The 26572-nt window shown below is 38.4% G+C and overlaps 1 protein-coding gene across 1 annotated transcript in view; it reads left to right on the top strand.

Moving 5' to 3' along the window:
• Positions 1–26572, top strand: part of CDKAL1 (CDK5 regulatory subunit associated protein 1 like 1) — a 603322-nt gene that overhangs the window by 182679 nt on the left and 394071 nt on the right. Inside the window, exons 7-9 of the mRNA XM_060190801.1 lie at positions 155–252; positions 1936–1984; positions 21562–21682. Coding sequence (XP_060046784.1) covers positions 155–252; positions 1936–1984; positions 21562–21682 — 268 coding nt within the window. The remainder of the gene's footprint in view (positions 1–154; positions 253–1935; positions 1985–21561; positions 21683–26572) is intronic.

The raw sequence follows: 26572 nt of genomic DNA, 5'->3' as shown, positions 1-26572 counted from the left end.
AAGTGTTTTGTAAGGCTACTATATTAACTGTTGCCATATTCTTATTTATGATTTATTTCTACTTCTACTTACTGCTTCCCCTATGTTCACTGGCCCTCCCACCTTTAGTCAGGCATATTCATTTTAGTCTTTATGCTGTGTGTTATCTCTATAGCATTTGACATGGTTGAGTACTTCCTTCTCTTTGAACTTCCTTTTATCCTTACTTTGATCATATTCTATCAGAAGTCATATAAAGTCTTCATAAAGCCAGTAAGTACATTATGGAACCAGTGGTTCCAGGTGGGCATAGTTGTAGAGAGTAGGGTTATTTGAGATGAAAGATGCAACATTCTTTGAGATTTATTTGTCTTTTGACTAGTTCTTGATAATTGCTATTACTATTGCTACCTACCATCATAGCGAGATAGTAGTCATAGGCAGAGCCCAATTTAACTGTGTTGTAACAGGCTTTTCACTAATTCCTTTAAGATAATAAGGTCAAAGGAGTTTTTGTTTCTGTAATACCAGGGAGTGAACCTTTGCATCCATATGCTTGATACTTCCACAAAACTGCCTCCCTGGACTTTGTTTTTTCTTCTTTTCTCCCTCCCCTCCCCTTCCTCTATATCCCTCCCTTCTCCCCCCCATTCTTTCTTATCATAATTTTAGGGAAAAGGATGAGACAAAGTGAAAGCAGAGATAGGGAGAGATAACACAGTCTACCTTTCTTGGAACCCCTTTATACCATAGTATCCATATTCTCCTCGCGGGGAAGCTGGGGCTTGAGATCAGAGCTTCTCCTATGGTAAGGTACATACTCTGCTGGTTGAGCTATCTTTTGGCTCTATAGGAATATTTACAAGTGATTTGAAGTATTGTTGCATAATAACAATAATTTAGAGACATCAGAAAGTAGAGAAACGGATGAGTACATTATGAACCTATACATGAGGTAACCTCACAATTCCTAAAATGAATGAAATCAGTCTCTATGCTGATATATATCATTATTTATAAGAAAAACCTGCAGAACAGAGATGTATATAAATGCTTAGGGCTGGAAAATATTTTGGTATGTACTCATTAAACCATTATAAGAAATTTCATCTATAGTATGGAAATGGAGGATATTATGGGTTAATTTATTTCCTTTCTATTTCTGTTATTATTATTATTTTTTGTTTGATTTACTGAACCTGTGTTTCTTCTGTAATAAAACAACAACCTGGAGATTTTAAAAGTAGAAGTAATATCAATTTCTAACCCAGTCTCTTTCTTTCTTTACCTTGTTAGCTATCTGAGCTTTTTTTTCACTTTGTTTCTCAATGCCAAGCTTTCTACCTCAGACTCCTCAGAGGACTTTTCTTGTCTTAATACTGCTTATCCCTCAGGAGTCACCTTTGATTTCCTAGGAAGCATTCCTGGATCTCTCAGTCTGATTTTATTACCTTTCTTCTGTGTTCTCATGGCAGCTGGAAAATCTTCCTTAGACAATCCTGTCTACAGCAGTAGCTGTTATTACTTGACTTTGTCATGAACTTGAGCATACAACCCAACACAGGGTAGACAATTACTAAAAGAGGCTTTAGTGTTAAACTAATAAAACAAAGGATTTGTGGTGAATCTCCTTAACACCAACATGTCCTTTTGGTTAGGTTGCCATTTGATTTCATTCCCCCCACCCCCAGACAAAAATAGTTTACATTGAGAGTCTATGCTTAGAAAATTCCAGGAAGTTTATTTAATTATCATTGGAGGACGGGAAAGTAAAAAAAGTTCTTACTTAACTGTAACACAAAACACTAATAAAGAATGTTGAATATTTTCAAAGACATTATTAAAGAAAGTCTACTTTTTTGTGCTTAGGAAATGTATACCAGTACTCAAGCAGCAGGTTAAATATAAATTAATGCTTTTGTGTACTTTGTGTGTTTAACAACTGTTTCTTTTTAGGTTCAACAGATAGATCGTGTGGTGGAAGTTGTGGAGGAAACAATTAAAGGTAATTGTTGAAAATGACATAAGAAGATTTTATATATTTTTCAACTTTATTTTTAAAAATCACTTATTTAGAACTTAAGCATTTTTATCAAAGTTACTGTTTTAAATATAACTCAGAAAGTTTTGTTCTTTACTGCATTATGCAAGGACAATATTTTCTATATCTATTTATTTTGTATCAAGTTTTCTACCTTAGGAGTATGTTTGACTTTTAAATTAGTCTGATTCTTATTTGATTTTTGTATGAAGTAGTTTTACTTTGAATTTTAGATCAGGAAAAAAGAATTAATTTTTCAAATAAGGAAATAATTAAAAGCATTTTTCAGTGTTACTGAGATACAATTGACACCTACATTTTTACATCACATAATTCATTGTCCTTTTCAAAATTACTTCAGCATTATAGTTTGCTTATTTCATTAGCTTTTGTTCTTTAAAACAAATTTATTTTTAAGTCACTGAAAAGAAATATCCTCTTTAATAAAAATTGTGATATATGTCTTGCTGTTAGAATAGCACAGATAAAAACTGGTAGTAAAGCACTGAAATGAACAGAGGATCTCTACTCAGAATTTTAATTATTATTTTTACTAGAGCACTGCTGAGCTCTGGCTTATGGTGGTGCTGGGAATTGAACCTGGGACTAGGGAGACTCAGTTTGCATAACCATTGTGCTATCTACCCCTACCCATCATTTTGTCATAAATGAAAAATCTTAATAGTAGACTACTTTTGGTGAATTGAGAATTCCTACCACCTGCTTTTTTTTTTTACTGGCTTGTATTTATTGCTTTCCACATCCTGTTATTTATTAATTTTATGTCTTTCATTGATTAATCTGTGGTCACAGTATATGAGAATACAATTATCCCTTTATTTTGTTTTGCAACTACAATATAAATGTCTTGAGTAAATTATATTGGAGTGATAATTTTGAATATTTAATTCAAATTATACTTGAACCTCATCCTGGAAGATCTGGAAGCTCTAACATTTGCTATTTGCCTATATTGTGACAGACACTCCGTGGATTAAATTGTTTTAATCTTCACAACATGACTGTGAAAAGGCTATCAATATCCTTATTTTTCAGACAAGGGAGTTGAGACACTGCATATATATCTATCTAGTAAGCAGCTAAGTTGTGGACTGAGGGGATTGCTCACCTTGGTAGAACATGAGATATGTGTGACCAAGGTCCCAGAGATCCCAGATTCAATCAGTGCCTGACACTACCATGAGCAAGTGCTGAGTAGTGCTCTGGTATCTCTCTGTATCTTATTCATAAAAAGAAAACTTGGGGGCCAGGTGGTAGTGCTGTGAAGTGTAAGACCAGTGTAAGAATCCTGGTTGGAGCTCCTGGCTCCCCACCTGCGAAGGGGTGGGGTGGTTGCTTCACAAGTGGGTCTGTAGGTGTGTATCTTTCTCTCCCCCTCTCTGTCTTCCCCTCCTCTCTCAAGTTCTCTCTGTCCTATCCAACAACAATAACTTTAATAACAATAATGGCAACAACGGCAACAAAATAGGGAAAAAAATAGCCTCCAGGAGCAGTGAATTTGTAGTGCAGGCACTGAGCCCCAATGATAACTCTGGCAGGAAAAAAAAAACACTATTAGAAAATAAATACAGGGAGTCGGGCTGTAGTGCAGGTTAAGCGCATGTGGCGCAAAGCACAAAGACTGGTCTAAGGATCCCAGTTCGAGCCCTCGGCTCCCCAGCTGCAGGGGAGCTGCTTCACAGAAGGTGAAGCAGGTCTGCAGGTGTCTACCTTTTGCTCCCCCTCTCTGTCTTCCCCATCTTTCTCCATTTATCTCTGTCCCATCCAACAATGATGACATCAACAACAATAATAACTACAACAATAAAACAAAAAGGGCAACAAAAGGGAATAAATAAATAAATAAATAAATAAATAAATAAAATATTTAAAAACAATATAGCCTCCAGGAGCAGTGGATTCGTTGAGCCCCAGTAACAACCCTGGAGGCAAAAAAAGGGGGGGGGAGTTGGGCAGTAGCACAGCGGGTTAAGCGCACGTGGCACAAAGCACAAGGACGGGTTAGGATCCGGGTTCGAGCCCCTGCCTCCCCACCTGCAGGGGAGTCGCTTCACAGGCGGTGAAGCAGGTCTGCAGGTGTCTCTCTGTCTCTCTAGCTCTCTATCTCCCCTTCTCTCTCAATTTCTCTCTGTCTCTATACAATAACAAATAAATAAAAAAAGAAAAAAGAAAATATCTTTAAAAAATAAATACAATAAAACTTATTTTTTTATTTTATCTTTGTTTTAGTTTAGATGCCAGCGTTGAGATTTGAACTCAACTCTTCAGTTTCAATAAATTTACTTTTAAGCTTGACACTGAATTGCACTGTGATTTCTTTACTATTTCCCAGTTGAGGATTATTCCTTTAAAAAATGTTTTTATTTATTTATGGTTGCATAGAAACAGAGAAAAATGGGGAGGGAGGAGGCGATAAAGAGTGAGAGAGAGAGAGAGACACTGGCAGCAGTGTTTCAACACTTGCAAAGCTTTCTTACTACAGATGAGGATCAGGGTCTTGAACCTGGGTCCTTGCCCACTGCAATGTGTGTGCTTAACCATGTGTGCCACAGCCTGGTCCTGAGGATTACTTTTTTTAGTCTTTATTACATTCAATTTCTGAAAGTTGAGCTTCAGGGTTATGTTGCTTGATGGTATTGACCATTTCTGTTTTGAATACCAAGCATGTACTGATCACTCAATAATTTAAAATGATGATGGTAATATTGTTAATAATGATAATAGATCTGTACATCATGGTGACTTTGGATATCTTAATGATTTTTTGTTTATCTAGGATAGAGACAGAGAGAAATTAAAAGGGAAGGAGTAGTTAGTGAGGGATAGAGAGGGAGGGAGGGAGGGAGACACCTGCAGCACTGTGTCATTGCTTGAAGCTTCCTCCTACAGATGGGGAGCCAGGGACTTGACCTGTTGCCTTGTGCATTGTAATTTGTGCATTTTACCAGGTGCACCACCACTTGACCCCTTAATGATGTTGAAATTTTATTTATTTATTATTGGAAGGAGATAGAAATTGAGAGAGGAAGAGAGACAGAGAGATACCTGCAGATCTGCTTCATCACCTATCAAGCATTCCCTCCAGAGTTGGGGATCAGGGGCTTGAACCTGGCTCCTTGAGCACTGTAGTGTGTGCACTTGACCAGTGCTCCACCGTCTGGCTTCTTAATGACTTTTCAGATATAACATCAAAGGCAATGACCATGAAGGAATTAATTGATAACCTGTGCTTGTTTCACATGACAAACTGATCTCTCTATAAAATACGCTGCTGGGAGTCAGGTAGTGCAGCAGGTTAAGCACATGTGGTGCGAAGCGCAGGGACCAGCATAAGCATCCTGGTTCCAGCCCCTGGCTCCCCATCTACAGGGGAGTCGCTTCACAGGCAGTGAAGCAGGTCTGCAGGTGTCTATCTTTCTCTCTCCCTCTGTCTTCCCATTTCTCTCTGTCCTATCTAACAGTGGTGACAACAGTAATAACTACAACAACAATAAAAACAAGGGCAACAAAAGGGAAAATAAATAAAATTTATAAAAAAAAAAATACACTGTCAAAATAAGGAGAAACCAAGCCACATTCGCAAGATATACCTGATGAAAGACTTAGTCACAACATAGAAAGAGTTCTCAACAATATGATGATGAAAAATCTGACGTTGAAAACTGGCTGACAATCTGGAAAGACACAAACAAAGACAAGCAAATGTCCTTATGAACATATGTTCAGTATCATATGCCATTATATGAGGGAGAAATAGAAATAATGATATACCTTACCCACTAGTTAGATGCCCAAATCCTCGACACTGACAACAACAAAGGTTGATGAGGATGTGGCCCAACAGTATTCTCACTCATTGTAGATAAATAAGAGTGTAAAGTGGTCTAGCCATTTTACAAAGTAGTCTGACTTTTTTTTTTTTAAACAAAAGCTACTCATAAAGTCCAGCAATTTTTCTCCTTGTATCTATATGATTTGGAAACTTAGTGTCTACACAAAGATCTATACATGTTTATAGCAGCTTTCTTCATACTTGTCAAAATCTGGAACTGTTAAGATGACCTCTAGTAAGGTCTATGGATTAATAAACTGATATTTAAATATTAATGTTGTCAAGAAGTCAGCCATGCAGTTGTGAAAAGACATGGATAATATTTAAACACACACATCACTTAAAGGAAGAAGCCATTCCAAAAAGGCTACATTTATACTGTGTCACTCCAACTGTATGGCATTTTGAGTTGTGTGGTTCAGTGGTTGCCAGTAGTAATGGGAATAGGATGGGATGAAAAGGAGGAGGAATAAATAGACGGAATGAACAATTTTTAGGACAGTAATACTGTATTATACAATACTATGATAAGGATGTGAAGTACAGTGTCTCCAAAAGCATAGAATGTGCTACACTCTGAATGAACTATAAGATAAACTATAGACTTCCTGTGCTATTGATGTGTTAGTATAGGTTCATCCGTTACAACAAATGTTTGACTGGTGGAGGATGTAGGAGGCTGCGTATGTTGCAGGGGAAGGAAGTATATAGGGGCTTACTGTTCTTCGAGCTCAGTTTTGCTGTGAACCTAAAATTGCTTTAAAAAATAAAACATCTAAAAAGTAGTAATATGACACTGCTTAGGAGACTTTCAGTTAGTTTTTTGGAGGAAGAAATTTATCTATAGGAAATCAGGTGGTAAAACTTTTCTCATAACACTGACATTTAATATAACATTTATATCAACACTAACAGGTGGGTTTTCCACTTCCAGCAATTATGATACTACCCAGAGTTAGTGTAGACCTCATAAATTAAGGACCAGTCCCACACAACTGCCCCCCACTTCAGAGGCCAACTGAACATCTGGAATATCACCTGTACTTCTAACAGTACAGGTATAAATTGACTTACCACAACCCGTTCCAAGTATTTGATAGCATGCGGGAGCCACTCACAGAGAGGTTCACTATAAAGGATATGACACAGATTTGTTCATAGGGAGGAAATGCACAGGACTGGTATGTGAAAAGGGACAGAAGATTCTAGTGGTCTTTCTAGGAGAACAGTTCTCCTGGAACTTCAGGACAGGCACCAATCTGGAAGCTCTGGAAGCACCATTTTTTTTTTCCAAATTCTTGATGTATTTTACTTATTTATTTATTTATTTATTTTGCCCCCAGGGTTATTGCTGGGGCTTGATGTCTGCACTACTAGTCCACTGTGCCTGGAAGCCATTTATCCCAGTTTTTGTTGCCCTTATTGTTATCATTGTTATTGTTGTCATTGCTGCCGTTGTTGTGGGATAGGACAAGAGAAATTGAGAAGGGAGAGAAAAAGACAGGGAGAAAAAGACAGGCACCTGCAGACCTGCTTCACCACTTGTGAAGCAACCCCCTGTAGGTGGGGAGCCGGGGGCTCTAGCCGGGATCCTTGTGCCGGTCCTTGTGTAAGTACCATCTTTTAGAGTTTTCTGGAGACTCTCTCTCTATATATATATGAAGCATTGACAAAACCATAGGATAAGAGGGGTACAACTCCACGCAATTCCCACCACCAGAACTCCATATCCCCTCCCCTCCCCTGATAGCTTTCCTATTCGTTAACCCTCTGGGAGTATGGATCCAAGGTCATTGTGGGATACAGAAGGTGGAAGGTCTGGCTTCTGTAATTGCTTCCCTGCTGAACATGGGTGTTGACAGGTTGATTCATACTCCCTGCCTGTTTTGGAGACTTTCTTATGTAGACATAATTGAGAAAAATTTATTTATTTATTTATTTATTTATTTAAGAAAGGATAAACTAACAAAACCATAAGATAGGAGGGGTACAACTCCACACAATTCCCACTACCCAATCTCCATATCCCATCCCCTCCCCTGATAGCTTTCCCACTCTCTATCCCTCTGGGAGCATGGACCCAGGGTCATTGTGGGTTGCAGAAGGTAGAAGGTCTGGCTTCTGTAATTGCTTCCCTGCTGAACATGGGTGTTGACTGGTTGATCCATATTCCCAGTCTGCCTCTCTCTTTGCCTAGTAGGGTGGGTCTCTGGGGAAGCAGAGCTCCAGGCCACATTGGTGGGGTCTTCAGTCCATGGAAGCCTGGCCGGCATCCTGATGGCATCTGGAACCTGGTGGCTGAAAAGAGAGTTAACATACAAAGCCAAATTGTTGAGCAATCATGGATGCAAAGGTTGGTTGGAATAGTGGAGAGGGGGGTTACTCACTGCAAACTCTAGTGTACTTCTGCTTTCAGGTATATATTTTGCAGTAGTTTATGGATACGTGTGAACATATGCTCTCTCTCACAGAAACTGGTCTATATCTAGGTTTTGGGACTTTGTTAGAAAGTGAACCACCTGGGATGGAATTAGAGAATACTATGAAAGGAAAAGTCTCACCCAAGTAATGAAGCTGAAGAGTTGTCATTCCACACCTGAAGTCTCTGGACACAGCCTGAGCTGAAGCATGTTGAGGTGGCAGTTGTTGTATTGATTAGGTTGTGATCGGCAGATGCAATATTATTTGATATGGATTGGGAGAGGCATGCGGGAAAGTGGGCCTTATCCTAAGGTTCCAGGACTGGGCGAAATATAGGCTCTATAGTGGAAATATGAGGTTCCTGCTGTCATAGGGTTCAAGAAGACAATGGATAGTTATTGTTATCATCACATTATTTGGTAATTGGGTTAACTTTGAAAAGTCCTTTTGTTAGGATTTGCTGTATAGTACCCAGTATCTTGTATACAGCAGTGCCACCGGTTGCTTCTGATCTACTTGGTCTAGGCTTATGAGAGAGTCCGCATATCAAATACACAGCCTATATATTAAGAAGACTCAGTCTGTGCTTTAAAAACTTCGAGACATATAATTAATTTCCCCCCTCATATTAATTAACTAGTGATTTATATGACTACACTTTACTTGGAGTGTACATAAACACCATTCCCACCACCGAAAACTGTGCCATCCCACCCACCCCCACCCCCCATTGTCCCATGTCTACCCCTCACCACAGGGTTTTTACTTTGGTGCCCTACTTTCAGTTTAGTCAGATCCTGCTTTTGGTTTCCCTTTCAGATCTTTCTCAACTTCTGTTGATGAGTGGGATCAACCCATACTCATCTTTATTTTTCTCACTTAGCTCACTTAACATAATTCCTTCTAGCTCTGTCCAAGATGGGTCAGAAAAGGTGGGTTCATTGTTCTTGATAGCTGCATAGTATTCCATTGTGTATATATACCACAGCTTTCTCAGCCACTCATCTGTTGTTGGGCACCTGGGTTGCTTCCAGGATTTAGCTATTATGAATTGTGCTGCTATGAACATAGGAGTACACACCTCTTTTTGGTTGGGTGTTATGGAGTCCTTGGGGTATAACCCCAGGAGAGGAATTACTGGATCATATGGAAGGTCCATGTCTAGCCTTGTGAGAGTTTTCCAGACTGCTCTCCACAGAGGCTGGACCAATTTACATTCCCACTAACAATGCAAAAGGGTTCCTCTGTCCCCACAGCCTCTCCAGCATTTGTTGCTGCGAGAAAATTTTTGACCACTGTTAATTAAACTTTCTGTCCAGTACTTGGGAATATTTTATTCTCCTATATGTGTGCCTAAGAGATAGCCTGTTACCAAATTAGTTAAATTAATTAACCAGTTAATTTAAATGTTATTGTCATTATAGTCTACCCCATTGCTTTCACTTTTTCATTTATTGACTTTATTCACATACCTTTTTTAAATGAATCAATCTTTATTTTTTCTCATATGTTATTAATAGTTTGTTATGAGATTGTAAGATTACAATTTATAGTTCCACACCACCCACCATCAAAGTTCTGTACAGATCATATACCTTTTGTTTCAACTAGCTGAGTTGTTTGATAGTCCTTGCATTTCTTCAAATTCATTTTAGGGTCCTGCATAGAAGTGGCTATTTGTGCTTTTCAGATCCAGGAGGTCTGTGTCCATGGAGAATACCTATGTGGACTGTGTCATTAGGAAACTTGCTGTCAGTTGTTTAATTAGATTTAGTTGGAGATTGGGGATGTGACTAGAGTGTGAGATAGAAGTATTTGTTTGCTTTTCTTCTTTGCTCAGGTAAGGTATCCCCTGACTTAAAAGTCTAAGCTCCTGCCAGGTGACCCTCTTTATTTATCTGTCTTCAAATTTCTCTATTGAATATTCTTTTTGGTTTTTCAGATCTACGGTGGAAACAATACTCTACTGTTACTATCATTAGAATAATACATTGTCTCTTGTTGGTTTTCCTAACCATGCCAAACTTAGTAAACACTCTCTTTATTAAAATATCTTCAATTATGCAGTGCGCCATCTGCTTTGCTGGGGCCCCTGGTTGGTAAATGCTATGTGGACAAGCTGGGCTTTGCTCAGAGAGCCAGATGGAATATAGCCTGACAAAAGAATTTTGCCATAACTTTCCTGTTTCACATTTGCTGTCTGTTGGGTTGTTTTCATGTCTTCCTTGATAGGAATTGAACCAACAGCCCATGCTGCAACCTGACTGTATTCTTCTTATTGCTATACATAGTAATAGTAAAAAAAATTATTAGTAAAATATGTTTACCCTGAAACCTGCAATTTACCTCAACTGACAGGGTGCCTGCTTTGACATGCACAGGACCCAAGTTCAAGCCCAATCTCTGCTGCACTCCACTGTGGTGGGGAGGGGAGTGGTGGGCAGTTTTATTCTGTGATGGCTTTTCTTACTCCTTTTGTCTCTTTGTGTCTACATTTTTCTTTTTCTATCTGAAAACGTCATCACAGAACAGTAAAGCCCCAGCTATGATAGAAGTTAATCTGAATGAATCCTTATTGTTTTACTTGTGGTCTGCAATTCCATTTATTTACAGCATTAATTTTGGGTCAAACTAGATTATGGTCTTAATAATTCAGCAAATATTTAAGTGAATCTAAGGAAAGAAGTACTATGTTTAAAGGATTTACATTAATTTTTCTCCCTTATTATCATCATTTTTTTAATGGAAGGTTAATGGTGTTGACACATGGGTACAATTTCTCATTTCACTATGATAGGTGTCTGCAAAACACTCTCATCTCCATAGTAGGCCCATGATCTTATAATGGGACCTAAAAGCCCCTTCCCCCCACTTCCTTCCCCCAAATCCTTTGTTTGGGTGCAGTACACCAAACTAGCCCAAGTTTTCCTCTATGTTTCCCCTTTCTGTTCTTATTTCTTAAGTTCTGCCCATGAGTGAGATCTTCCTATATTCATCTTTCTCTTTCTGGTTTATCTCCCTTAACATAATTCCTTCAGTCTCCATATGAGTAAAGTGAAGAAGGTAAATTCATCATTCTTAGGAGACTGGGCGATGGCATACCCGGTTAAGTTCACATATTACCATGCGCAAGGACCCAGGTTTAAGCCACCACTTCTCACCTGCAGGGGGATGCTTCAGGAGTGGTGAAGCATGTCTGCAGGTGTCTTTCTTTCACAGTCTCTATCACCCTTCCACTTTCAATTTCTCTCTGTTCTGTCTGTCTTCTTTCTCCCTAACACCCCTCCCCTTTCAATTTTTCTCTGTCCTGTCAAATAAAAAAAGAAAGGGAAAAAAAAGAAAGCCACTACAAGCAGTGGATTCATAGTGTTGTCCATAACCCTGGTGGCTCAGAGGGGAGAAAAAAATCCTTATGCCAGTCCTTGAGCTTTGTGCCATGTGCACTTAACCTGCTGAGCTACTGCCCGACTCCTAGGAAAAAAAAATCATTCTCAATAGCTGAATAGTATTCTGCCCCGGCCAGCAGGGCGGTGAGCAGGGGCTAGGAACCCAATGAGACCTGAAATGATAGGGACAAGAGACACGAAGAACGAGAGCAAGTCAAGTTTCTGATCAAGCTCTAAATTTTATTGTGAACACAGGCATTATAAGGCTTTGGGGAAGGAGGGGGAAGTGCTGGAGGAGGGGAAGGGGGAGCAATCTTCAAAGAGGAATGTTCCTTGCAACAAATGGCAGGAACCAAACTATGTGTTGACTCACTTGTTTTGACTCACTTGGTTACTGATAAATGGTTTACCTAAGGGGAAATGGCCTGCCCAGGGGGGAATTAACATTTGTCTTGAGGGGTTCCGTTGTCTCAAAGCTTATCATCTATAAAGCAGAGAAATGGCTCCTGGCAGTATTCCATTGTGTATATATACCACAGCTTTTTAAGCCACTCATCTGTTGCTGGACACCTAGCTTGTTTTCATGTTTTAGTTATTACAAATTGTACTACTAAGAACATAGGTATACACAGGTCTCTTTGGATTGGTGTGTTTGGTTCCTTAGGATATATCCATAGGAGAGAAGTTGCAGGGTCATAGGTAGGTCCATTTTAGCATTCTTTTTTAAAAAAAATGTATGTATTATTAGATAGAGAGACATTGAGAGGGGAGATTTAGAGATATACCTGCAGCACTGCTTCACAACTCATGAAGCTTTCCCCCTGCAGGTTGGGACCAGGGGTTAGAACTCTGGTCCTTGCTCACTGTATTGTGTACACTTAACCAGGTGTGCTGCCACCGGGCCACTTATTTCTAGCATTCTGAGAGTTCTCCAAACTTATAATGGGGTCTGCTGATACTACCATCTCGTGACAAATTTCTTCATTCTCTCTATTTTAAAATCTTTGTTTATTTATTGGATAGAGACAGCCAGAAATTGAGAAGGATGGGGGAGATAGGGAGACAGAGAGACACCTGCTGCCCTGCTTCACCACTCACAAAGCTTTCCCCCTGCAGGTGGGGACCAGGGACTCGAACCCGGGTCCTTGCGCACTGCAACATGTGCGCTCAACCAGGTGCACCACCGGACGCACCCCCATTCTCTCTATTTTAGTCTTTCTTCTTCTCCCTCTCCCTCTCCGTCTCCCTCTCCCTCTCCCTCTCCCTCTCCTTCTCCAACCCCTCCCCCCCCTCTCTCCAGCGTTATTCCACTATCTGAGTAACTTCTCCATGTGCTGTGGTGGTCTCATGTAGTGCTTGAATTTGAAACTGGGTCCTCACTCACTCATGGTAAAGCATGTGTTCTACCAGGTGAGCTATTTCCCTGGTTTTTTTTTTCTTTAAAAAAAAAAACTCACATGCACTTTAGTGTTGTTTGCATAGTATTTAAATAGTTTTTGAAAGCTGTGCTGGAAATCCAAATATGGATTTCTTTAGAGATGTGTCATATAAATGAAAACAGCCTATAAGACTCGTCTTTTGGGGGCCTGGGTAGGTGCACCCGGTTGAGTTCACACATTTCTATGCATTAGGGCCACGATTTGAACTCTTCCCTACATGCAGTTGGGAAGCTTCATGAACTGTGAAGCAGGTCTGCAGATCTTTCTCCTTTTTCTATCTTTATGTCCCCCCTCCTCAATTGTTCTCTCTCCTATTTACTTAAAATAGAAGGAGGAGGACTTGGGTAAGGAGGAGGAGAGAATAGATAAATGGGAAAATGGCTGCCGGGAGTGGTGGGTTTATTCTGTAGGCACCAAGCCCCAGCAATAACCCTAGTGGCAAAAAAAAAAAAATTGTCTTTCTAGAAGACTATCTTACAAATATTAAACTGGATGACTTAGGAAGACTGAGTGCAAGTAGATACTGCCTGTTGAAATTATGAGTATCATAGGTGTTGGGCAGCGGCGCACCTGCTGAGGGCACAAATTACAGTGCACAAGGACTTTTATTCAAGCCCCTGGTTTGAAGCTGCAGGTAGAGAACTTCAAAAGCAGTGGAGCAGTGCTCTCTCTTTCTCTTTTCCTCTCTGTCTCTTCCTCCTCTCTTAGTTTCTCTCTGTCCTATCAAATAAATAAAATTAAATTAATAAGAAATTAGGAACCTGATAGCTAACGTGCAGGTGGACTAAAATATTGTCTGGGAAGATGGTGTCAGGAGTTGAAAATAGAACTGGATAGACGGAGTAGGGCAGAGAGGAGCTCCCAAACTTGAAGAAAAGATATAAATACAACTAAGTATTTACCACATCAGTCTTACCCAGCAGGGCCCATCTATATACAGGAGCCTGGATAGCCTCCAAGTCTCTGTCAGTCTGAGCTTACAGTCCATAGTCACATCTGGGAACATTCTAGGCTGCATTTATTTCAGAATTAGTCTACCTCAAGTGGCAGGATAGGGTGACCCAGCCTATCTTTGGAAAGTAGGGAAGTCCCTACCCTTGGATAGCATAGAAGTTACCCAAAAGACTTCCATGCCTGAGGCCTCAAGGTCTCAGGTCTGTCTGTCTTATCAAATAAAGAAAAGGGGTGTTGGGGAGGAAAGAATGACTGGTTCTTAGCAGTAATTTTGGGATGGGGGTCAGAGAGGAGGGTGGTGAGAATGAAGCTACTGAGGACAGATAAGACCATGATAGTTCTCTCTGTGGCCTTATGGAGCTGAGTAGCTTCACAAATTCCAGATGCCTTATTTTACATGCTTTTTTCTTTCTATTTTAAAAAATATTTATTTATTCCCTTTTGTTGCCCTTGTTTTATTGATGTTGTTGTTATTGATGTCATCGTTGTTGGATAGGACAGAGAGAAATGGAGAGAGGAGGGGAAGACAAAGAGGAGAAGAGAAAGACACCTGCAGACCTGCTTCACCGCCTGTGAAGCGACCCCCCCTGCAGGTGGGGAGCCAGGGGCTGGATCCATACGCAGGTCCCTGCATTGCACTTCATGCCGTGTGCATTTAACCTGCTGCAGTACAGCCGACTCCCTACAGGCTTTTTTTCTTAGAAGGTGTTTCATCCTTTAGCTAGGCGAGACTTATGGGTCTCTCCTTGTGACCTTTTTCAGTCTTCCCCTGGTTTCAGATGTGTAGCAGGATTCATCACTATGTTAAGGATGGGATGCTTGTGGAGTATTCATGAGGGGATAATCTTACCAAGTATTCCCCTGCTCTTATTGGGTTTTGTCAGGTGTTTTCCAACTTTGTGTACCCCAGGACACCTTTGGGCTCATCATTCTATATATCAATCAGCCAAACTATAGTGGCTATAGTCTTCTAGAATCACATGTGCCTAATGACCTGCTTTGTCCAGCAGATTTAAATAGTGAATCTCACCCCCTGGATTGATTCTAAAGATTCTAGCAAGTTCCAGCTGTTGGTCTTAGATTTGATGTTTCAGACAATGTTCAAAAACCAGTTTTCAGTTACCATGTGTGAAGCTAGTCACAACCCAAGTTGTTTAGATAAAAGGCTAACTTTCTGGATCCCTGCTTCCCCCAAAACTCCACCCCACTAGGGAAAGAGAGAGACAGGGTAGGAGTATAGATCAACCTGGTGACCCTATGTTCAGCGTTGAACCAATTACAGAAGCCAGACCTTTTATCTTCTGTACTCCTTAATGACCATGGATCCAAACTCCCAGAGAGATAAAGAATAGGAAACCTATTAGGGGAGGGGATGGGATATGGAGTTCTGGTGGTGGGAATTGTGTGGAGTTGTACCCCTCTTATCCTATGGTATTTGTCAATGTTTCCTTTTTATAAATAAGAATTGTATATATATTTTTAAAAACTAGCTTCAATGAAGGCACCTTTACTTAAAAAAAAAATCAATTTCATCCTCTTCTGGGCTCAACAATTTTGAAAGCACATTCTTCAGCGATTCAGAGCTCAGGATCAGCTCTTTTTCTGAAAGAGATGACCTGCATACATGATCCCCTGGAGGATTGTAGGCACCAAAGATACCAGTCATATAGATCAGATGTAAGGAACTCTCCAAAAATTGAGAGGAACAACTAGTTCTGCTTTCCAGGCATATCAGGCATATTCTTAAAGACTTTCTTTTTTTTTTTTTTCCCTGATTTATTCTTGGGGTCATAAGTAGGAAGTGTAGTAACAGTTTTAGTCTTCTCTGGAACTACAGTTGTGGACTGAGTCACTATGAGTGGCCACCAAAGCCACCATGCTAAAGCCCCGAGTAAGCAAAATAACCCTCACAGCATGGGGAATACCATCTTTGATCATATATATTTAGTCTGGCTTTATTCCTTTTTTTAAAAAAAATTATGTGAAATTTATAATAATTTACTCAGACAACTGTAGGAGGCTGTCAGTCTTTCCTTAGAAAACTTAATCTTGTTAGTTCCTCGTATAGAGAAATAATGCTCAATTAGTTTTAACCAACTTTCTATAATATTTGGTGATGCACATATTTTAGAGATTTGGTCTATATCATTCTGTGATGTATATACATAGATCATAAATAGTTTCATTTACTTATTGCTTCTGGGACTAAACTCATTTGCAAGTTCTTCAGGTTAGTTAGGTTTTCAATTGTGTTTGGATTTTTAAGTAGAATTTGATTGGTACTACCACCTTATAAGAAAGTATTCATTTTACTGACTAATAAAAATCTAGTGATTAAAATATCTTTATAAAGGATAGTTTGTTATATGCTTAATCTTTCTTGTAATCTTCAAATTCAAATGTAATAGAATATGGCGGCAAGTTGTATAGAAGTGTACTTGTAATGGGGAAGAATCCTGGACAGAATATGACGATCTATATTGCAGGATATTTTGCTTACAGTGTTAGATTTAAAATCTCACAGACTCTGAAATTAGAGTATTTCTCAATTTCCTGAATTGTAAATTGTATGACATAGTGGCTCCCTTCAATTTAGAAATTCTATGAGTGAGTTAACAGTATGAAACTTAGTGTCAGAGTCTTGTTCTTAGCATGTTATGTTGACATTTGCACAGTGATGTCTAGCAATATTTACTAAAATTGTGACTATTTTCTAGTTTGAATTCTAGTCTCCGCCTGACAAATTTCAATTTTTACTTTTGCTTTCTTTCTCACAGAATTATGTCTCTGACAGCATAAATTCTTCTTCTTTTTTTTTTTTTTCTCCAATTTCTCTGTGTTCTCTGTGTTCTCCAGTGAAGAGGGTCTTTTGTAAAGCACAGTTCTGTGACTGGTTTTATTTTTTTCTGTTCTGTTGGGATGTCATCCATGGTTGTGGTGATGTACTTCTTAGTATTGCTTGAAAATTTTGTGCTTCTTTGAAGCTACTTTTGTTTCTACCCTGGGGAATGCATATTTTCAGATTATTGGGGTTGGTGGTGGGGGGGGAAAGATCATAGTTGGGACAACTCTCCAACTTTCTTTGTTTCCCATCTCTCCTCTGATATAGTTCATTGTGACTTGAGTGAAATATTGTCATGAAATTTTAATTCAGGATTGAAAGCAGGAATTTGTGCTTCTGTATTTTTGTCATTTATTTTAACGTTCTTATTTCCCTGTCAATTTGTATGCTATCTCTTGTATGGTCTCTTTCTGTATGTAGTTATTTTTTACTTTTTTTTTATGGTTGGCATTGTATATTTTATTTATTTGTTGGATAGAGACAGAAATCAAGAGAGATGGGGGAGATAGACAGGGAGAGAGATACCTGCAGCACTGCTTCACCACTCACAGTGTGCCGGGATAGCCTGAGGGTACTTCTTCCCGAGCTAGTGCTCTCTGGGTTGGAGAGAACTCAACTGGAGCCGATCTAGGCTGCTGCGTGGGAGAGGGATCAGGAACTCGTGCCGCACTAACTTCGCAGGAGATACACTCTGGAACTCTCGGAGCCAGAAAGCAATTTCCAAGTGTCTTTAATCAGAAGAGCAGCTGTTTTTATACTCTCCAAGTAGGGTGGAAACAGGATGTGATATAGAGAGGGTGGAGCGAAAAGTGACTGGTGGAAGATCAGGGTGTGACAAGGAGAGGGGGTGGAGCAGGTGAGAATTCTACCACTAAACCACCAATGCCCTGGAGGGAGTGTGGTACTTTATGTAAATGTAAAAGTGATTTATGTAAATAGACCAAAGCTTTGAATGGGATTAAATCTATCCCTATATAGGCATATGGTTAAGCAGAAGCCAGGGGGAGCAGGCATACTATCCAACAACAGTGCTTTCCCCCTGCAAATGGGGATTGGGGGCTTGAACCTGGATCCTTGAGCATTGTAGTATGTGCTCAACCAGGTATGCCACTACCTGGCCTCGTTATTTTGGAATAACATATTATTTGAATGACCGAACACACACACACACACACACACACACACACACACACACAATGACATATATAGTTATATATGGAATTATTTACCTAAAAATTTGTGTTTTGATCTTCTCTGTTTAAATCGTGAAAAATAAAAATTGGCACCTTCCAGAATTCACCCATGACCATGAAAAGTGTACCTACTTGCAAAGGACTTAATAAAGAAATAACATTAAGACTCATGGCAATTTCCTCTAGAATGTATTTTACTTATATGAAATCTTTATTTTATATAGTGATCTTAAAAGAACTGTCATTGATATCTATATGATAGCAGTACTTTGCAAATGGAATCATCTGTTTTCTAAGACTGTTAAATTCCAACAAGTGTTTTTACCTTTTCATCTATGTATGTGCAGTGGCTACCAGGTGAGCTGTCTCTGGTTCCTCATAATTTAATTTTAGATACAGATTTTACAGATAAGTATATTTCTATCAGTTAATCAACCCATATGGTTCTGTTTCAGGGCTGTTTCTTTTAAATAACTATAATAATTAATTTTCTGACTTGTTGACAGAGAAAATATTTATGAATGTGATGTTTTCTCTTTACTCTAGGACTGCTCAGTGTAGTTAGTACTGCGAAATACTGAAAAGATTCTTTTACTTTTGAAAATTCACAAAAAAACGTTGTATACAGTTTCTACTTAAATTGCAATTATTATACAAAACATCTCTAGATTTTTTTATATTTATTTATTTATTCCCTTTTTTGTTGCCCTTGTTTTTTATTGTTGTAGTTATTGTTGTTGTTATTTGTGTCGTTGTTGTTGGATAGGACAGAGAGAAGTGTAGAGAGGAGAGGAAGACAGAGAGGTGGAGAGAAAGACAGATACCTGCAGACCTGCTTCACCACTTGTGAAGCGACTCCCCTGCAGGTGGGGAGCCAGGGGCTTGAACCAGGATCCCTATGCCAGTCCTTGTGCTCTGCGCCATGTGTGCTTAACCTGCTGTGCCACCGCTTGACTCCCAACATCTCTGGATTTTTAAAAAATATATAGTTTATTAAGCATTAGAAATTCACAAATTTGTATTTAGTGAATTATTATAAGTAAAACCCTAAAATTTTGGTTTAGAATTTTATAATACTTTTAGCTAGCATGGTAGTAGTCTTTAGTGGACTAGACTAAACATAAAAGTGAGCACAGAACCATGTTTTGTAGCTGACTAATAAATAACAGCTGAAAACTTGAGGCTCAAAATTAAATTTGATTTTAAAACAGGACTGAATTTTATATGACACCTGTAAGTAACAACTTAGATGTTTGTTATTAAGGCCAGTTAATAAAACCACTGAGAAACATTTGACAAGTATTTAGAAGCGATGAAGATGAAATGTGAATTTACATTTAAAATGGAAAAGATGTTAGAAAAAAAACCCCTTTATTGAAACTGAATAACTCTATTTGAATCATGTTTTATCTTTTATCATCGTACCTTCAGTGGTCTCCTGATACTATCAGAACTCCCTGCTACACTGAACATAATTCTTTCCATCTGTTCTTATCAATGCTACCTTCTTTAGTTTTTATATTAGGAATGAACTATGAAAAACTGGCATTCTTTTTTCTCTTCTGGTTTCATTCTCCTTATTTTTATTTCTCTTCTCCTTTTTCTCTTTAATCTATGTACAAGGGGTGATGAAATTTTCAATAGTGACAAGTCAGTCAGTACCCATCTATCTTAGTGCTAGGCATCAGTGGCTAGTGAAAGGACACCAAATAAAGGAGAATGTGTGAGTGTGTAAATATGGCATTGCATTTGTAAGTACAGCATAGTAATTTACATCATATATTTTCTGCAAAATATTTTTTTATATTTGACATCTTTACTCCTTCAATGTTTCCCTGTTCCTAAGTTTTAATTTTAATTTTCTCTCCTTTTCTCTATTAAGACATTTTAAGATACCTCCTTCAAGTTTTTTTTCCCCTTTAGTCTGTCAGTTCAGTTAGTTTTGATGGTAAACTACTGGTAACTGCACATAGAATGAGTAATTATTTGTAATGTGTTTATTTACTTTGTTGTCTATAATCCCTTAGTAGTGATAGCAAATCTATTTTGGACATGAATTTTAAGATCTCTATATAGCAAATAGAAGCTTTTTCTGCTAGTCCATTGAAAAAGTTCTGTAACTTTCTTTCATCTTTGACTAGACATTACAAGGCACTTTTCATGCTATTTCCTAGTTTTTTCTTTAGTATACTGCATTTTTCAATTAAAAACACTATTGTTAGGATATGCTCCTCTTTAATGAATCGCTGGATTGAAAAATGACTCATATCAGGCAGAAATGTGTTCCTTTATTTGCATGTGGATAGTGAAAATGAATAATTTATCAAATGTTATTAGTCCAAGTTGCATATTACTGTACTCTCAGTGGGATATAATGTAATTTGTCTTTTGCTACTATGAAAATGGCATGTCTTTGCATAGTCATTATTGAACTTCTGGCATCTTTCAGAGAAGTATTATGTTATCATGCCAGTCTTGCTCACCTCTTCATTAAGTGAACTTTGATTGAATAGTTCAACTTAGCCTGAAAAAAGTCTGTGAAATCTGGTATGCCAAATGCTTGTTAACTCTAGCTCTGTTCTATGTCTGGGCAAGAATTTGCAGAATGAATGCAGTATTTAACTGTTTGTTATTCAAGTGGTTAGGAGGAAATGCTGTGAATGATGCTTTTATTACTTTAGGACTGTATAGGAGATGTTTAAGTAATCTTTATTTCTGCATTGAGTGGTGATGAAATGTATGTAATAATCCTTTCCTCGGTTCTAGTTATGTATTTGAAGTTATTTTTAAAACCTTTTTTTGCCCAAAGCTTTGTGTATACAAAATTCCACTGCTCCCAGTTTTTCTCTTTGAAAAAGACAAATGGAGAGAGAATAAAATAAACAAGTAAGTAAATAAACAAATAAATAAAAACAGTGGAGAGGGAACACAATTCTTTATTTGCGCAGACACCTCAGAGTTGGGTGAGAGAGCAGTGGTTCAGGTCACGTGGAGCCAGCCAAAAAGGCCACCTCGTGCAGCGACCTTCCCTGCATCTAATCACCAAAGTGAAAAGCGGGCAAGAGAGAGAGGGGCTGAAGAAGAAGGGCTTTATAGGGCAAATACTGGGAGTGACAAGCCTGGACAGGATGGGTTGGAAAGTGCCCAACTAAACTCTTCTTTCTGCATGTACATATATATCTGTTTTATGATAGGAAGCTTTTACACATAATGGAATATTTTGGTTTCTCTCATTTATGCACTATAAATGTGCAAATAAAATTAGCACTTGTTGGATCTGAACACTTTATTTCCCTCTGCCAGTATTCCTTATACTCAATAAGCACATTTCCTCTATTTTTTTCCTCGTAGATGAAAATGTTAAGTGCAAGTGCTAACACTTATATTGAGAGCATCAAATTATAGGAAAGTATGTGACTCATGCTAATATTTATTTATGTGCTGTATTTGAAGGTCACTCTGTGAGACTGCTGGGTCAGAAAAAGGATAATGGAAAACGGTTGGGCGGAGCACGATTGGATTTGCCAAAGATTAGGAAGAATCCACTGATAGAAATAATTTCCATCAATACTGGGTAAGTTTCTTTCAAACCTCTTCATGAAATGTCCAGTATATTCCAGGAAATTAATGTCTTTATTTGACATGTGAAATAGATAAATAGTTGAATGTTTTTATGGGAGAGAAAACCAAAAACACCGTAAACACTCTAGAATGTTCCCTGTGTACTCTTTGATTTGTCATACTCTGGTTTCTCTTCAGGGGGCATAAATCTTTCGCCTTTTACGCTTTGATTTCTAACAGTGCTTTTAGATCTTTATTATTATAACTTATTATTTTTTACAATAACCATGCCTTTTTCTTTCTAGCTGTGCCTTTGGATAAAGTCTTTTTTAAAAATAATTGTTTTCTGATATAGCATACTCATCATCTTTCACATTTTTCATTGTAGTTGTAATATATCTTGCGTAGGATGTGGTGTCCCCCCCCCCCCATTCCAAATGTATGTTATGCATACTCCACTATGCTCGTTCCTTAATTTTTCAAAATTGTAGCTATTAATGATTTACAATAACTACAGTTGTTGGTACATGCATAACAATTTCTCAGTGTTTTTACAGAACTCTTTCACCCCCAGCCTAAGTCCTCTTCCACTATCGTGCACCAGGACCTGAAAAGACATACCCTCAAAATCCTTTACTTTGGTGCAATACACTAGGTAGAGTCTAATTTTACATTGTGTTTCCCATTTCTGTTGTTATTTTTCAACTTATGTCCATGAGTGAGATCATCCCATATTCATTGTTCTCTTTCTGGCTTATCACACTCAACATGATTCCTTCAAGTTCCATACAAGTTGAAATGAGAAAGTTAACTCCTTATTATTTTACTACTGTGAATACATTTTTGTGTTAGTCATGATATTAGTTTTGTTTTTTATTATCACAGCTATATAGAAGATAGCCTCCAATTAGATTGCAATTTGCTTAAAGTCATGGTACTTATGGAGTAGTCATGATTTAAACCACATAATCCAGCCAGTTTTTTTTTTTCTTCCAGTAAACCATGAAGTCAGAGCTTTTAGCTCAGTTTTCTTACCTTGCACTACAATTCTACTTGCAGGCAACTAAAAACAACTCACTTGGCTAGTGTGCTGCTTTGTCATGTGTCTGACCCAGGCTCTAGCCAGGCTCCTAACAGCATTGAGAGAAGTTTTGATACCAGGGTTTCTTTTATTCTCTCCCTGCCTTCTTGTCTCTGATCTTTAAAAACCAAAAATGAAACAACAAAGATGCACCTGCTTATTTATTTGAAATAAAACCCAGAGAGCCAAAGTTTTAGGACTAATAGAAAAGGAGAGCCTACTAAGTATGAGAAAGGTACTATAGGCTCTAGAGCTTTATGAAGAAAATGGAAAGCATGGGGATCCAGTGACAGATCTAATGAATCTGTCTAATGGAGGCAGATTCTATAATGAAATAAATTCTGCTGCTTACTTTATTTAATGTGACAGGTGCCTCTTAAAATGCATTATGTTGAGTGCAGCGGTTTAAGTGCACATGGTGCAAGGACCAGCATAAGGATCCCAGTTCTAGTCCCTGGCTCCCTTCCTGCAGGGGGTGGGGAGGTCGCTTCACAAGTGGTGAAGCAGATCTCTCCCCCCTTTGTCTTCCTCTCCTCTCTCGATTTCTCTCCGCCCTATCCAACAACAATAATAACAACAACGATAAACAACAAGGGCAACAAGAGGGAAAAAATACCCCCTGAAGCAGTGGATTCATTCGTAGTGCAGGCACCAACCCCCAGCAGTAACCCTGGAGGAAAAAAAAAAAACATTATGTCTGCACCTGGTAGGATGGAATTTGAATTTCTTACTGTGGTGTTTAAAGGATGAGATTACTAAGTCATATAGTATTACAGATAGATGACTGCTATACTCCCATTTTGTCTGTTACCTTTTAAAACCAGTACTTGAGTTAGGGTTCATGGAAATGAATTGCATTTGGAAAGGAACAGTGGGAGTGGATGATTGAGTGTAGGGAAGGAGCTAGCATCTGTCAGTTTTCCTGTTTCTTCAAGGAAACTTCTTTTCTAGTCCTGTAAGGAAGGGGGGGGGGGCAAACCTGTGTAGCCCAACTTTAATTAAGTATAACTGGAAACACATGTGAATGTGGAGAAAGACTTGTCCCTTTTTTCCAATACAAAAATAATATATAGCTGATATTTCAGAAACCACTTGACTATACTTCATCACAGTGTGGTAGCACTCATTGTTTTATTTTTTCTAACTCTGACAAAGCAGAATGTTTTGCTTGGCTTTTTGAAAAGGCAATAGTGCATGTAGTTAAGGGCTCATTTACTTTATTTGGTGAAGTGATCTCTTAGGAATGTCTATTTTTCTGTAAATCAACTAAGGAAAATGCCCTTAAAGCAAGGTTATTTTTCTACAAATTTGGTTTTTGTTTGTGACAGTTTATGTTGCTTTGTGATTTGTAATTTTTTAGGTGGTTCTTATATTATCCTTATAGTAAGAATTTATTATGAGAGAGAAATTGGGTTTAGAGCATTTTTCTGCTGCCCAAGTACCTTATATTAATTGTTTTGTCACTGTTCTTGAGGAAAACATAAGCTATTTGAAATAGGATTTTTTTTTCCCCCTTTCTCATGGTCTTTCACTCCCCCTCTCACTTTCTTCCTTTTTCCTTTCAAAGCAAAGCTCAGCTCTGACTTGTCATCCTTGGGACAGAACTAGGACATTGAGCCTAATGTTTGGGACCTCAAGCATGAAAGTCTTTTTGCTGGCCAGGGAGATGCTATGAGTTGTGCAAAAGGCTTTCATGCCTGAGGTCCTAAGGTTCCAGGTTCAGTCCTTGGCATCACCACAAACCAGAGCTGAGCATTGCTCTGTTCTCTGTATCTTTCATTAAAGTAAAATAAATACATTATTTAAAAAATATTTGGAAATAAGACTTTATTTCCAATTTTTTCTTTATTTGAATTATGCCAGAAAAATATTCTGTATATGAGCTCTAGTCATAGTTGGATTCGAATATAGGTTGTACAAGAGGAAAAAAAAAAGAAAAGAAAATCATGTACAGCCATCAAAGGAACATACCCTGGAATGTTTACTTTCTTTTCTCTATCAGAGAAATTTCAAGTTACATCCCCTACTCTCTCCATTTCTCTCTGTCCTATCTAACAACAACAACATCAATGACAACAACAATAATGATTACAACAACAATGAAAAACAACAAGGACAACAAAAGGGAAAATAAATAAATTTCAAGTTAGCTTCACACATAGGAACATCTAATTTTTTTACGGGGCGTGGGGCGCAAAATATTAAATGGAGAAAGGAGAGTTTATTCAGTCAGTAAATGGTGTTGGGAAAAATGAATTGAAATGAGCAGGAGAAAGAAACTGAACCATCACATTTCACTACAAACAACAGTAAGCTCCAGAAGGGTCAAATATTTAGTTATGAATCCAAAAACCATCAGATAATGGTTGTCAAAAAGTCATGATGTGTTTTTCTGTGTTTGTCTATGCAAAAATACATAGAGGAAAATATTGGCAGGTGTTTTTTTTTTTGATGTAAGCTTTTAAAACATCTTTGGGGACTCAAGACCAACTACAAAAAAAGCAAAACCAAAAATAAACCAATGGGACTACATCAAAGTGAAACGTTTCTGTGCATTAAGGAATTACCATGAAAACTGAGAGAATCCCCATGGAGTGGGGAAAAAAATCTTTACATACCACACATTAGGAAAAGGGTTAATAAACAAAATACATAACTCTAAAATTGGCAAAAAAAAAATCAATAATGAGGGACCAGGCGGTAGCTCAGCGGGTTAAGAGCACGTGCCTTAAAGTGGAAGGACCAGTGTAAAAGATCCCAGTTTGAGCCCCTCACTCACCATCTTCAGGGGGTTTGCTTCACAAGCGGTGAAGCAATTATGCGGTGTGTATCTTTTTCCTCCTCTCTGTCTTTCCCTACTCTCTTGATTTCTCTTTGTCCTATCCAAGAATAACAACAGTGGCAATAACAACAAGGGCAACAAATTGGAGAAAATTGCCTCCATGAGCAGTGGATTCGTAGTGCAGGCACCAACCCCCCAACGATAATTCTAGAGGTAGAAAAAAAATTAATAATGGTGGTGGTGGTGGTGATGATGACGATGATATGAGCCCCATTAAAATAGAATGGATGGCCTGGCGGTAGCACCACGGGTTAAGTGCATGTGGTGAAGCACAAGGACTGGGTACTAGGATCCTGGTTTGATTCTCTGGCTCTCCACCTGAAAGGGGATTGCCTCACCAGCATGGAAGTAGGTCTTCAGGCATCTTTCTCTCCCCCTCTCTGTCTTCCCCATCTCTCTCAATTTCTCTCTGTCCTATCCAACAAGAACAACAGCAATAACAACAAGGGTAACAAAATGGGAAAAATGGCCTCCAGGAGCAGTTGATTTGTAGTAAAGACATCAAGCCCCCTAGGATAACCCTGGAGGCAAAAAAAAAAAAAAAAAAATATATATATATATATATATATATATATATATATATATATCACAGCTTCTTCAGATAAGAGATGCAAAGATCCAACAGATATATGAATACATGCTCAAAGTCACTATCAGAAAAATGCAAATATTAATAATAATGAGACACCACTTTACATCTCTGACAGTGTCATACAGTATAAAGGACACCAACTGTTGGAGAGGCCTTGGCAGAAAAGAAACTCCTCCACATTGCTGGTGCAATTGTAAATTGGCCCAACCTTTGTGGAAAACAGCCTGGAGACTTTTCAGAATTCAAAATACTGACCCACTCTATGACATACCAATTCCTTGCCTAATAGTTTACCAAAGACACTAATCCAAAAAGTTCTGTGCACACCTATGTTCATTGTAGCACCATTTATAGTACTTCAAACTTGGAAGCAGCTCACATGTCCAAC

This window comes from Erinaceus europaeus, chromosome 4 (genome assembly GCF_950295315.1).
Source record: "Erinaceus europaeus chromosome 4, mEriEur2.1, whole genome shotgun sequence".
In the NCBI taxonomy this organism is placed as follows: Eukaryota; Metazoa; Chordata; class Mammalia; order Eulipotyphla; family Erinaceidae; genus Erinaceus; species Erinaceus europaeus.
The sequence above is the reverse complement of the archived record's forward strand: the minus strand, read 5'-3'. Positions and strand labels throughout refer to the sequence as shown.